The 12,345-nt window shown below is 47.7% G+C and overlaps 1 protein-coding gene across 2 annotated transcripts in view; it reads left to right on the forward strand.

The window, feature by feature from the left end:
- The first annotated feature begins 366 nt into the window (after positions 1-366).
- Positions 367-12,345, forward strand: part of LOC140189009 (crossover junction endonuclease MUS81-like) — a 35,319-nt gene continuing 23,340 nt past the window's right edge. The window contains exons 1-3 of one of the 2 annotated variants that reach the window (XM_072245680.1): positions 367-482; positions 7,639-7,849; positions 10,532-10,661. In XM_072245680.1, the coding sequence (XP_072101781.1) occupies positions 7,727-7,849; positions 10,532-10,661 (253 nt within the window). In that variant the 5' untranslated portion in view covers positions 367-482; positions 7,639-7,726. Of the gene's footprint in view, positions 483-7,058; positions 7,308-7,638; positions 7,850-10,531; positions 10,662-12,345 lie in introns of those variants that run through there. The other variant, XM_072245681.1, reaches the window with a different exon arrangement.

Genomic DNA, 12,345 nt, shown 5'->3' on the forward strand with positions numbered 1-12,345 from the left:
CGTGGATTATTGAAATATATGGACGGCGTTTTATTGGAATGAACGAACGGACAGTGATTAGTTTCTTATGATAAGTTTGCAGATAAATGTTCTGAATAGGGGTGACTACCACCAAATGTACAGTGCAATAGGCAGACGGTCAGTGTGTTTATTGATCTAATAATCATTTATTTTCCAATCTGTCAACAACCTTTGAACATATATTTTCTTGCAATAGTAATTTATTGCGACACTTCGCGCAGGTAATACACAGAGTTCGGTCCCCTCTTGTGCACCTGATGCGGCGGAACTAAAAGAAGGTGTCCTGAGAATAAACATTCCGGCCGGCCGGGGGACTGTTATTAGGGTGGCACTCGCTCCGGCTGGTTTCCGGAACGGGCGGACAGACGGCGGTTACCGTGACAACGCGACGGGGGCCGGTGAATTGAGGGAGCGCCGCAGTGCGGGAGCGGAGGCAGGAACGCCGCGCCACGGGAGGGGCGGTGAGGAGGGCGCGCGACCAGAGGGAGCGGCGGGGAGGCGATGAGGGATCTCCGCACGGTGGGGGAGGGGCGGCGGGGAGGCGATGAGGGATCTCCGCACGGTGGGGGAGGGGCGGCGAGGAGGGAGCGCAGCATTACGGGAGAGGCGGAGTGGGAGGGGAGGGAGCACTGGACTTTGCGAGGAGGGATCTCCGCACCGTGGGAGGGGCAGCGAGGGAGAGCTACAGCGGAGGAGGAGCGGCGAGGAAGCGCCTCGTCATTTGAGTTGCGCTCTATTATCCCCTTGACCGGTGTCACTGGGACAAGATGTGTCTGTCCTGGTCACGGTTCAGCTTGTCACAAACAAGAGAAAGCCTGCAGACGCTGGAAATCTGACCCAACACGCCGGAGGTGCTCAGCAGGCCGGGCAGCATCTGTGGGGAAGAGTTTCGGGCCGAGACTCTTCGGCAGGAGCTGCTGACCTCCTCCAGCATTTTGCGAGTGTGGCTTGTGGCAAATTACCGTGCACCTATTGACTGCCAAGGTTTGCTACGGTGACAACAATTCCAAAGATGCCCAATTAGCCCTGAAGCTCTTCAGGACATCCAGAGTAGGACTGGATGTTGTCAAAAGTTACTTACCTTCTGGATAGAGCTGACACAGAACAGCTTAGTGGAAGTACAATCTTCAGCTTGCACTGGTGCTGGGAGTACCGTTAGGATGATACAGCAAGGAAGCAAACCCTTTGGCCCATCGAGTCCGTGCTACCACTGATCCAAAAACGTTCTCCCCACCCGTCATCATGTGACCTCGCCACGCAGGCCATGATCTCTCCTCACTTCTGCCATCAGGTAGAAGGTACAGGAGCCTCAGGACTCGCACCACCAGGTTCAGGAACAGTTACCACCCCTCGACCATCAGGCTCTTGAACAAAAGGGGACAACCACACTCACTCGCCCATCCTTTGAGATGTCCCCGCAACCAATGATCTCACTTTAAGGACTCTTTATCTCAGGTTCTCATTATTTATTGCTATTTCTTTATATTTGCAAATGCACAGCTTGTTGTCTTCTGCAGTCTAACTGACCTTTCGCCAATCCTGTTACAGTCACTATCCTGTAGATTGGCTGAATATGCCCGCAGGAAAATGAATCTCAGGGTTCTATGTGGTGACATAAGTGTACTTTGATAATAAAAATTTATCTTGAACTTTGAGGGAATCTATCTATCTATTTATTGAGATACAGCCCAGAATCGGCCCTTTGAGCAACGCTGCCCAGCCATCCCCGATTTAACTGAGGTCTATACTTTATACTTTATTGTCGCCAAACAATTGATACTAGAACGTACAATCATCACAGCGATATTTGATTCTGCGTTTCCCACTCCCTGGATTACAAATATTAAATATTAAAAATAGTAAAATTTTGTAAATATTAAATATTTAAATTATAAATCATAAATAGAAAATAGAAAAATGGAAAGTAAGGTAGTGCAAAAAAACTGAGAGGCAGGTCCGGATATTTGGAGGGTACGGCTCAGATCCGGGTCAGGATCCGTTCAGCAGTCTTATCACAGTTGGAAAGAAGCTGTTCCCAAATCTGGCCGTACGAGTCTTCAAGCTCCTGAGCCTTCTCCCGGAGGGAAGAGGGACGAAAAGTGTGTTGGCTGGTTGGGTCGTGTCCTTGATTATCCTGGCAGCACTGCTCCGACAGCGTGCGGTGTAAAGTGAGTCCAAGGACGGAAGATTGGTTTGTGTGATGTGCTGCGCCGTGTTCACAATCTTCTGCAGCTTCTTTCGGTCTTGGACAGGACAACTTCCATACCAGGTTGTGATGCACCCTAGAAGAATGCTTTCTACGGTGTATCTATAAAAATTAGTGAGGGTTTTAGGGGACAGGCTAAATTTCTTTAGTTTTCTCAGGGAGTAAAGGCGCTGGTGGGCCTTGTTGGCAGTGAACTCTGCTTGGTTGGACCAAGTCAGGTCATTTGTGATATTGACCCCAAGGAACTTAAAGCTTTTGACCTGTTCCACTTGCGCACCACCGGTGTAAATGGGGTCCGCTACTCCTTCTGAAGTCAACAACCAATTCCTTCGTCTTGCTGACATTGAGGGATAGGTTATTGTCTTCGCACCATGCCACCAGGTTCTTAATTTCCTCTCTGTACTCAAACTCATCATTACCCGAGATACAGCCTACAATTGTTGTGTCATCAGCAAACTTATATATTGAGTTTGATGGAAACTTGGCTCCACAATCATGGGTGTACAGTGAGTACAGCAGGGGGCTGAGTACACAGCCTTGTGGGGCACCGGTGCTCAGAGTGTTTGTAGAGGAGAGCTTGTCCCCTATTTTTACAGCCTGGGTCCTGTCCGTGAGGAAGTTGAAGATCCAGCTGCAGATCTGAGTGCTAAGGCCCAGGTTCTGGAGCATAGGAATCAGTTTATCAGTTAATCACGGGACAATTTACAATGACCAATTAACCGATAAACCGGCAGGTCTCTGAAATTTGGGAAGAAACCCTCGCGGCAGTCTAAGGGGGAACAAACAAGCCCATTACAGGCGGTGGCAGGAATAGAATTAACAGTGGCCTTTTGTGGGCGGAAATCCATGATGCAAATTTCTCCTAATTGCTGAAATTGAACCTACGAACTTTCATTTGCTAAGGAGGTCTTGGCTGTGCAGAGGAACTCATGTGCTCACAGGTGGAACGTGTAACCTACACACGCTCGCACAAAAACTGGAGATCAGAATCGGTTTTATTTTCCCTGACAGATGCTGTGAAATTTGCTCTTTTGCGGCAGCAGTGCAGTGCAATTCATAATTTTAAAAATTACTATAAGATACAATAAGAAACAAATGATTCGGCCTGCCGAAGGGTCTCGGCCCAAAACGCCAACTGTACTTTCTTTCCATAGATGCTGCCTGGCCCGCCGAGTTTCCCCAGCGTTTTGTGTGTGTTGATAAGAAACATAAAAATTAAATCAGTAGCTCAAAACAAAAGAACGAAATATTGAGGTAGTGTTCATGGGTTCATGGACCGTTCAGAAATCTGATGGCAGAGGGGAAGAAGCTGTTCCTAAAATATTGAGCGGATGTCTTCAGGCTCCTGTACCTTCTTCCTGATCAGAATGAGGTTTAATAACACCGGCATATGTCGTGAAATTTGTTGCCTTTGCATCAGTAGTACAATGAAATACATAATAAAATCTGTGAATAACAGTAAGTATGTATATATTGATTAGTTAAATTAAATAAATGGGGCAAAAAGAGAAATAAAAAAGTATTGAGGTAGTGTTCATGGGTTCAATGTCCATTAATAATCAGATGGCAGAGGGGAAGAAGCTGTTCCTGAATCGCTGAGTGTGTACCTTCAGGCTCCTGTGTCTCCTCCCTGATGGTAGCAATGAGAAGAGGGCATGTCCTGGGTGACGGGGGTCCTTAATGATGGACGCCGCCTTTCTGAGGCACCGCTCCTTGAAGATGTCCTGGACACTACGGAGGCTGGTGCCCATGATGGAGCTGACTGAGTTTACAACTCTCTGCAGCTTACTTCGATCCTGTGCAGTAGTCCCCACCACCTCCATACCCGACAGTGAGGTAGGCAGTAGGACCCTCGCCACAGTACATCTGTAGAAGTTTGCAAGTGTTTCAGGTGACAAACCAAATCTCTTCGAACTCCTAATGAAATATAACCGCTGCCGTGCCTCCTTCGTAATTGGTTAGTGATGAAGGCGGGGAGGGTCCGTAAGAGTGGGTGCCACCTCCCCAGGATTCACTGAGTCCGTGAGGAAATGAATCGACCTGCTGATCTACTCCGCCCCGCCCCCCCCCCCTTAATATCTCACCGCAAGATGACAAAACCATAGAGGGGTACCGAAATGTCTGTAAGGCCAGTCTGGCATCCCTCCCTGTGACTGTGTGGGTTTTCTCTGGGTGCACTAGTTTCCGTTGTAGTTACTGTCTGGGGAAGACCACGTACCAGCTAGGGGAATGAGCTGTAACCCAGTCATAGAGTCGTCAGAGAAACAGGCCCTTCAGTCCATCTAGTCCATGCCGAACTTATTCTGTCAAGTTCCATTGACCCACCCATTCATGTACTTACCCGAACTTCTCTTCCGCTCGCCCCATCACTGAACTGTTCCCACGACCTATCGACTCTCTTTCAAGGACTCTTCATCTCAAGTTCTGGATATTTATTGTTTTTTCTCTTTTGCTTTGTAATTGCATGGTCTGCTGTTCTTTGCCCGTCAGTGGTTTCTCCGTCGCGCTGCATGCGGTCTGTCATTGTGTTTCTTGCATTGACTGTGATTGCCCGCAAAAAATAGCCGAGTGGTTGGCAGACTGCTTTACAGTACGGTCGACCTGGGTTCATCTCCCGCCTCTGCCTGTCAGGAGTTTGTATGTTCTCCCCATGACCGCTTCCAAAGAGAAGGTGGTAGGTTAATTGGTCACTGTGAATTGTCCCGCGACCAGGCTGGGATTGAATGGGGGGATTGCCGGGCAGTGTGGCTCGAAGGGTTGAAAGGGCCTATTGTGTGCTGTATCTCAAAAAATGAGTGAGTGAATCAATAAATAAATATCAAACAATCAGTCTCAGGGTTGTATACGGTGACATTTACATACTTTGATAATAAATTTACTTTGAACTTTTAAATGTTGAAATTGAACCCGCATCCAGTCACGAGTTTGCATTTGCTAAACTGACCTTGGCTTTGTGGTAAGTCTGGACTAACTTCTGTTTGTGTACAGAACGAGGGCATGTGGCCTCCCTACCCTGTTTCGCCCATACCTACTCTCTATCACGTACAGCTCAAGTTTATTGTCCGCTGAGGCACAGTGGAAAATTTGGATCAGGCAACACACTGAATCCGTTAAACTTAAACTATGCGTACTTTATATCAACATCATCATCGTTATGTGTCGTATGACGTAGGTGATCTTGGTCTTCCGTGGTTGACCTTGGAAGATATTTCTACACGAGTGGTTTGCCACTGCCTCTCCTGGGCGGTGTCTTTACAAGGTGGGTGACCCCAGCCATCATCAACACTCCTCAGAGATTCTCAAACATAATAAAGTGTGCAGGGGTGGAAATCCAGAGCAACACACACGGGACACTGCGGGAGCTCAGCAGGTCGGGCAGCATCCATGGGAAAGAGTGATCACTTGACATTTCGGGCCGAGACTCAGCAGGACTTCTTCCTGAAGAAAGGCCTTGGCCCGAAGCTCTTTTCCGTGGGCACTGCCTGACCTGCTGAGTTCCTTTAGCGCCCTCTGTGTGTTGCTGTTCGGAGATTTTCTGCCTGGCGTCAGTGGTCGCATAACCAAATTGAATTGCGTTGCTATAAATTGCACATTTAGATGGAGTCGTAACGTAAAGATTTTTACTGCTCATGTCTGTGAAGGATTTAAGTAATAAAGTCAATTCAATGCAAACCAGGACTTGTGATGTGCACCAGCGGCTCTTTACGACCAGCGTGGCTTCATGTGACCCAGATCGGGGGGTGGGGGCGGGGAGGGTTGTTAAGCAGGTGCTTTACCTCGCCCAAGGGTGACCTGCAGGCTAGTGGAGGGAAGGAATGCCTCACACCTCCTTTGGTAGAGTGGTATCTCTACCCTGCCACAAAGACACAATCTGAGTCTAATCGATGGGAGAGCATGAGATGGTCCACAGTGTTCTGTAGCTGAGGTAGGGTTAGGGTCCCGATAGAAACATAGAAAATAGGTGCAGGAGTAGGCCATTTGGCCCTTCAAGCCTGCACCGCCATTCAGTACGATCATGGCTGATCATCCAACTCAGAACCCTGTACCTGCCTTCTCCCCATACCCCCTGATCCCTTTAGCCACGAGGGCCATATCTAACTCCCTCTTAAATATAGCCAATGAACTGGTCTCCACTGTTTCCTGTGGCAGAGAATTCCACAGATCCACCACTCTCTGTGTGAAGAAGTTTTTCCTCATCTCAGTCCTAAAAGGCTTCCCCCTTATCCTCAAACTGTGACCCCTCGTTCTGGACTTCCCCAACATTGGGACCAATCTTCCTGCACCTAGCCTGACCAATCCCTTTAGGATTTTATACGTTTCAATAAGATCCCCCCTCAATCTTCTAAATTCCAGCGAGTATAAGCCTATTTGAAGGGATGAAGGGACTCAGCCCGAAACGTCAGCTGTTTATTCCGGTCGGTAGATGCTGCCTGACTTACTGAGCTCCTGCGGCGTTCAGTGAGTGAGTGTGTGTGTGTGTGTGTCTCTCGCTCTGAATCTCCAGCATCTGCAGAACCTCTTATGTTTCGGGTTAGGATTGCGCAGGTCATTTCGAGAGCTTGACGGCTGTGGGGAAGTACCTGTCCCTGAAGCTGGTGGTGCGGGCTGATGTGCGGTAGCAGTCAGAAGAGGGGCCTGGCCAAGATGGCGGGGGTCGTTGATGATAGACGAGGCCCTCTCGAGGCTGGCGCCTTCTTGCCCTGCCGTTGCACGTCACATTCCAAAACTCCTCCCAACTCTCAAACCTGCTAGGGGTGAGTTACAGGAGTCAATTAACCTGACATGCACATGGGGCGGTTTACAGTGGCCAGTTAATCCCCACACCGGCGCATCATCGGGCCGTGGCAGGGAAGGAAAATGGTGGTGCAGCAGATGAATGAAAAGCAAGGGCCAAATCAGAGTGCCACTGAATCTCCAGCATGCCGGCTGAGGAAAATCATCGCTCTCGTGCTCCTTGATCCCGTCATTTGAGATTCGGCGTCACACAACCCTGCCACTTTGATCTGGCCCACGCCTTCATTAACCTTCATTCACTTGCCTTTATTGGGATCTTCCTCCTCTTCCTTGCACAAGTTTTAAGGTTTGTGGTTGTGAATATGTTTAGGTGATGGGGTTGTTACTAATGTTTCATAAGTAGGGAGGGGGATGTTGGATTGAAGGGAATGAGGTCTGGGAGTGTCTAGGCAAGGGTTTGTGGGGGTGTGTAGCTACAGGTTTGTTGGGGGGGGTTAGTGTGTAATTATGCAGGCAGTGGGAAAATGACCCCTCATGTGCTTGATCTCGTTACTGGAGAACCCAGCGGAAATCCACGTGTTCACAGGGAGGACGTGTAGTTGGGGTGGGAGTCAGAGTCACTGCAGTTACACTGATTCACCCTGATAACCTCAGTCTCTTTCTTCCCCTCTGCCCAGCTCTGGCTCTGAGGTCCGCTCTCCTCCCCCGATGGTCTGAGCTGCTCGGTGTGTTGTCGGTGCACTGGCGGCCAGGTCTGTGTCAGACATGGAGTATGGGACGGAGGAGATGGTTCCGGTCTGCCCTAACCCCCTCTTCTTGCAGTGGCTGGTGGAGTGGCGAGACATGGCAGCGGAAAGGCAGCACAAGTCGCAAATCGTTTACGAGAAGGTTTGCTGAGTCCCACCACTAATACCCACGTCGTACCCTATTCTGTCCACCTCCTGTACTCAAAGGGAGAGGGAGGTTAGACAGGAGGAGACAGAGAGTGTGGGTTAGACTGGGTGGGGCATTAACGACACGAGGTGGTTAGACTGGGTAGGACATTGGGGGTGTTTGGTTAGACTGGGTTGGGTATTTAAGGGTGTGGGAGGTGTTTGGCTAGATCGATGGTGTATTTAAGGGTGCGTGGTTTGGTTAGATTGGGTGGGCTATGGAAGGGCATTGAAGGTGTTTGGTTCAGACTGAGTGGGGTATTTACAGTTGTGGGTGTGTTTGGTTTAGACTGGGTGAGGTGTTCAAGGGTTCTGGTGTTTGGTTTAGACTTATGGTCGTAGAGGTGTTTTGTTGAGACTGGTGTGGGGATATTTGATTTCATCTGGGGGTATTTACAGTTGTGGGGGGGTTTGTTTCGATTGGTGCAGTATTTACGGGTGCAGAAGTTTGGTTTGGGGAATAGTGAATATTGTTTAAGGATGTGATGGTTTGGTTTGGGGAATAGCGAACGGCGTTTAAGGGTGTGGGGTTTGGTTTGGGGAATAGCGAATGGTGTTTAAGGGTGTGGGGGTTTGGTTTGGGGGATAGTGAATATTGTTTAAGGGTGTGGGGTTTGGTTTGGGGAATAGTGAATATTGTTTAAGGGTGTGGGGGTTTGGTTTGGGGAATAGTGAATATTATTTAAGGGTGTGGGGTTTGGTTTGGGGAATAGTGAATATTGTTTAAGGGTGTGGGGTTTGGTTTGGGGAATAGTGAATATTGTTTAAGGGTGTGGGGTTTGGTTTGGGGAATAGTGAATATTGTTTAAGGGTGTGGGGGTTTGGTTTGAGGAATAGTGAATATTGTTTAAGGGTGTGGGGTTTGGTTTGAGGAATAGTGAATATTGTTTAAGGGTGTGGGGTTTGGTTTGGGGAATAGTGAATATTGTTTAAGGGTGTGGGGTTTGGTTTGGGGAATAGTGAATATTGTTGAAGGGTGTGGGGGTTTGGTTTGGGGAATAGTGAATATTGTTTAAGGGTGTGGGGTTTGGTTTGGAGGAATAGTGAATATTGTTTAAGGGTGTGGGGGTTTGGTTTGGGGAATAGTGAATATTGTTTAAGGGTGTGGGGGTTTGGTTTGGAGGAATAGTGAATATTGTTTAAGGGTGTGGGGGTTTGGTTTGGAGGAATAGTGAATATTGTTGAAGGGTGTGGGGGTTTGGTTTGGGGAATAGTGAATATTGTTTAAGGGTGTGGGGGTTTGGTTTGGAGGAATAGTGAATATTGTTTAAGGGTGTGGGGGTTTGGTTTGGAGGAATAGTGAATATTGTTTAAGGATGTGGGGGTTTGGTTTGGGGGAATCGTGAATATTGTTTAAGGGTGTGGGGGTTTGGTTTGGAGGAATAGTGAATATTGTTTAAGGATGTGGGGGTTTGGTTTGGGAGATATTGAATATTGTTTAAGGGTGTGGGGGTTTGGTTTGAGGAATAGTGAATATTGTTTAAGGGTGTGGGGGTTTGGTTTGGAGGAATAGTGAATATTGTTTAAGGGTGTGGGGGTTTGGTTTGGAGGAATAGTGAATATTGTTTAAGGGTGTGGGGGTTTGGTTTGGGGGAATAGTGAATATTGTTTAAGGGTGTGGGGGTTTGGTTTGGAGGAATAGTGAATATTGTTTAAGGGTGTGGGGGTTTGGTTTGGGGAATAGTGAATATTGTTTAAGGGTGTGGGGGTTTGGTTTGGAGGAATAGTGAATATTGTTGAAGGGTGTGGGGGTTTGGTTTGGGGGAATAGTGAATATTGTTTAAGGGTGTGGGGGTTTGGTTTGGAGGAATAGTGAATATTGTTTAAGGATGTGGGGGTTTGGTTTGGAGGAATAGTGAATATTGTTTAAGGGTGTGGGGGTTTGGTTTGGAGGAATAGTGAATATTGTTTAAGGATGTGGGGGTTTGGTTTGGGAGATATTGAATATTGTTTAAGGGTGTGGGGGTTTGGTTTGAGGAATAGTGAATATTGTTTAAGGGTGTGGGGGTTTGGTTTGGAGGAATAGTGAATATTGTTTAAGGGTGTGGGGGTTTGGTTTGGAGGAATAGTGAATATTGTTGAAGGGTGTGGGGGTTTGGTTTGGGGGAATAGTGAATATTGTTTAAGGGTGTGGGGGTTTGGTTTGGAGGAATAGTGAATATTGTTTAAGGGTGTGGGGGTTTGGTTTGGGGAATAGTGAATATTGTTTAAGGGTGTTGGGGGATATTGAATATTGTTGAAGGGTGTCGGGGTTTGGTTTGGGGAATAGTGAATGGTGTTTAAGGGCATATGTTATTTGAGCGTGTGGGGAGTACATTTGGAATTGGTGTGTTTGAGAGGATGTGCGGGGGATGTGCACTGGGTGGGCTTTTAGACAATGTAGAGAGTTGCATGTGCCGTTGTGTGCAGCGCGCTCTCTCTGTGCTGGGACAGTGCAAGCTGAGAGTGTGTGGTGTCTGTGACTGGCTGCTCCACTTGGTGTGACTGGGGAAGAGCTCGGCAGCAGCCGCACCATTTGGAGCGCGTACAAATGAAGATCCCAGGTGCACTCTCCCACTTTGTGCTCTCGGTCATCTGTAGACACGGACCATCTGTCTGCTTCGTGCTGATCCGTTGTTTGTGCTTGTCCGCAATTCAGGCCATTCGCTCCCTGACCATGTATCCATTGCCGCTGCGGAACGGGAGGGAGGCAAGAATTCTCTACGGCTTTGGTGACGGGATTTGTAATCGCCTGGATGAGAAACTGGCCGAATACTACGCTGAGCATGGTAGGTACACCGAAACCATCGTCACCTCCTCAAATATTCTTGGCCCGTAAGACATGACCTACCACGCGCATTTGTACAGATGCACCACAGAAAGCACGCTGTCCGGATGCATCACGACTTGGTACATCTAGTCCACCCAATTTTATTTCGAGGTTCATTTTATTATCAAAGTGTGTCTGCAGAACACAACTCTGAGAACCGCCTTCTCCAGATAGTCATGGAAAAACCATGGAAATTATTGAGGCCCCCCTCCCACACAAAAAAGAAAAAGAAAGAGAACTCGCAAACCCCAAACCCCCCACCCCCTCCCTCGCAATAAAACTAACAGATTGCCCACCCGGCCACGGCAGCTAAAACATCAAACCTCTAACCCCCAGGCTCCTCCCTTTTACTTGTATTTGGAATTTGCTGTGGTGTGTTGGCATGACAGGCAACGAAAACCTAAAGCAGTAAAATTCCAAGAGCTATGTTTTTCTGCTTTGACTCATGATAGGGTGATCCATGCCAAACAGCTCAAAGGGTAGAGGCCAGACTAAAAGTGGTCCACTGGTGCTCCAGGTTCGGGGGTTCAGCTCAGAGCTAACAACCCAGACTGGTCTAAAAACATTTTTGTTACGGACACAGCAGAAAAATACCCTAAACACCAGTGGTGCAACAGCTATTTAATGATGATTAAAGTTATAAAGAATTATGTAGAAATAATTTATAGTTTAAAGTACAGATATGGAATAAACTGTGCATAGAAATATAGATATTAGTATTTTACAGTGTTAGCAGTATTATAAAAAGTGGTTTAAAATGTTTACTGAGGTAATACACAGAGAGGGTGGTGAGGGGCGCTAACTAGAATGGTTGATCAGATTATCTGCCTGGGAGGAAGAAGCTTTTAAGGTATACTGCAGAGAGTTGTGGACGCAGCTTGGCATATCCTAAAACCCAGACCCCCTTCCATGGACTCTGTCTACACTTCTCGCTGACTGGGTAAAGCACCCTTCATAGGCATCCATTAGTCTTGTGAGACCATGGATTTGCACCTTGGAAGGTTTTCAGGGTGCAGACCTGGGCAAAGTTGTATGGAAGACCAGCAGTTGCCCATGCTGCAAGTCTCCCCTCTCCACGCCACCGATGTTGTCCAAGGGAAGGGCATTAGGACCCATAAAGCTTGGCACTGGTGTCGTCGCAGAACAATGTGTGGTTAAGTGCCTTGCTGAAGGACGCAACACGATGCCTTGACCACTTGGCCACGCCCCAACACTTGATTAGATGCACCCAGTCTAATCAAAAACCCTCCCACCCACCTTTGACATTCTCACTTCTCCCCACTTTGAGAAGTTACAAAAGCCTGAAAGCACGTACCACCAACTCAAAGACATCTTCTATCCCACTGTTATCAGATTATTGAATGGTTTCCTCGTACAATAAAATGGACCCTTAACCTCACAATCTATCTCATTCTGACCCCTGCACCTTATTGCCTGCCTTTGCTGCACCTTCTCTGTAACACAGAAATCTGCGCTGCTTGTTTCCCCTTGTACTACCTCAATGTAATGAAATGATCTGTACCCTGGTACAGGTGCTGAATATAAACTTAGTTATAATTTACAAAGCCATGCTGACTGTCTCTAATCAGGTCATGCTTTTCCAAATCTGCATAAGTCTAGTCCCTAAGAATGTCCTCCAACAA

Source organism: Mobula birostris, chromosome 28, assembly GCF_030028105.1.
Source record: "Mobula birostris isolate sMobBir1 chromosome 28, sMobBir1.hap1, whole genome shotgun sequence".
NCBI lineage: Eukaryota > Metazoa > Chordata > Chondrichthyes > Myliobatiformes > Myliobatidae > Mobula > Mobula birostris.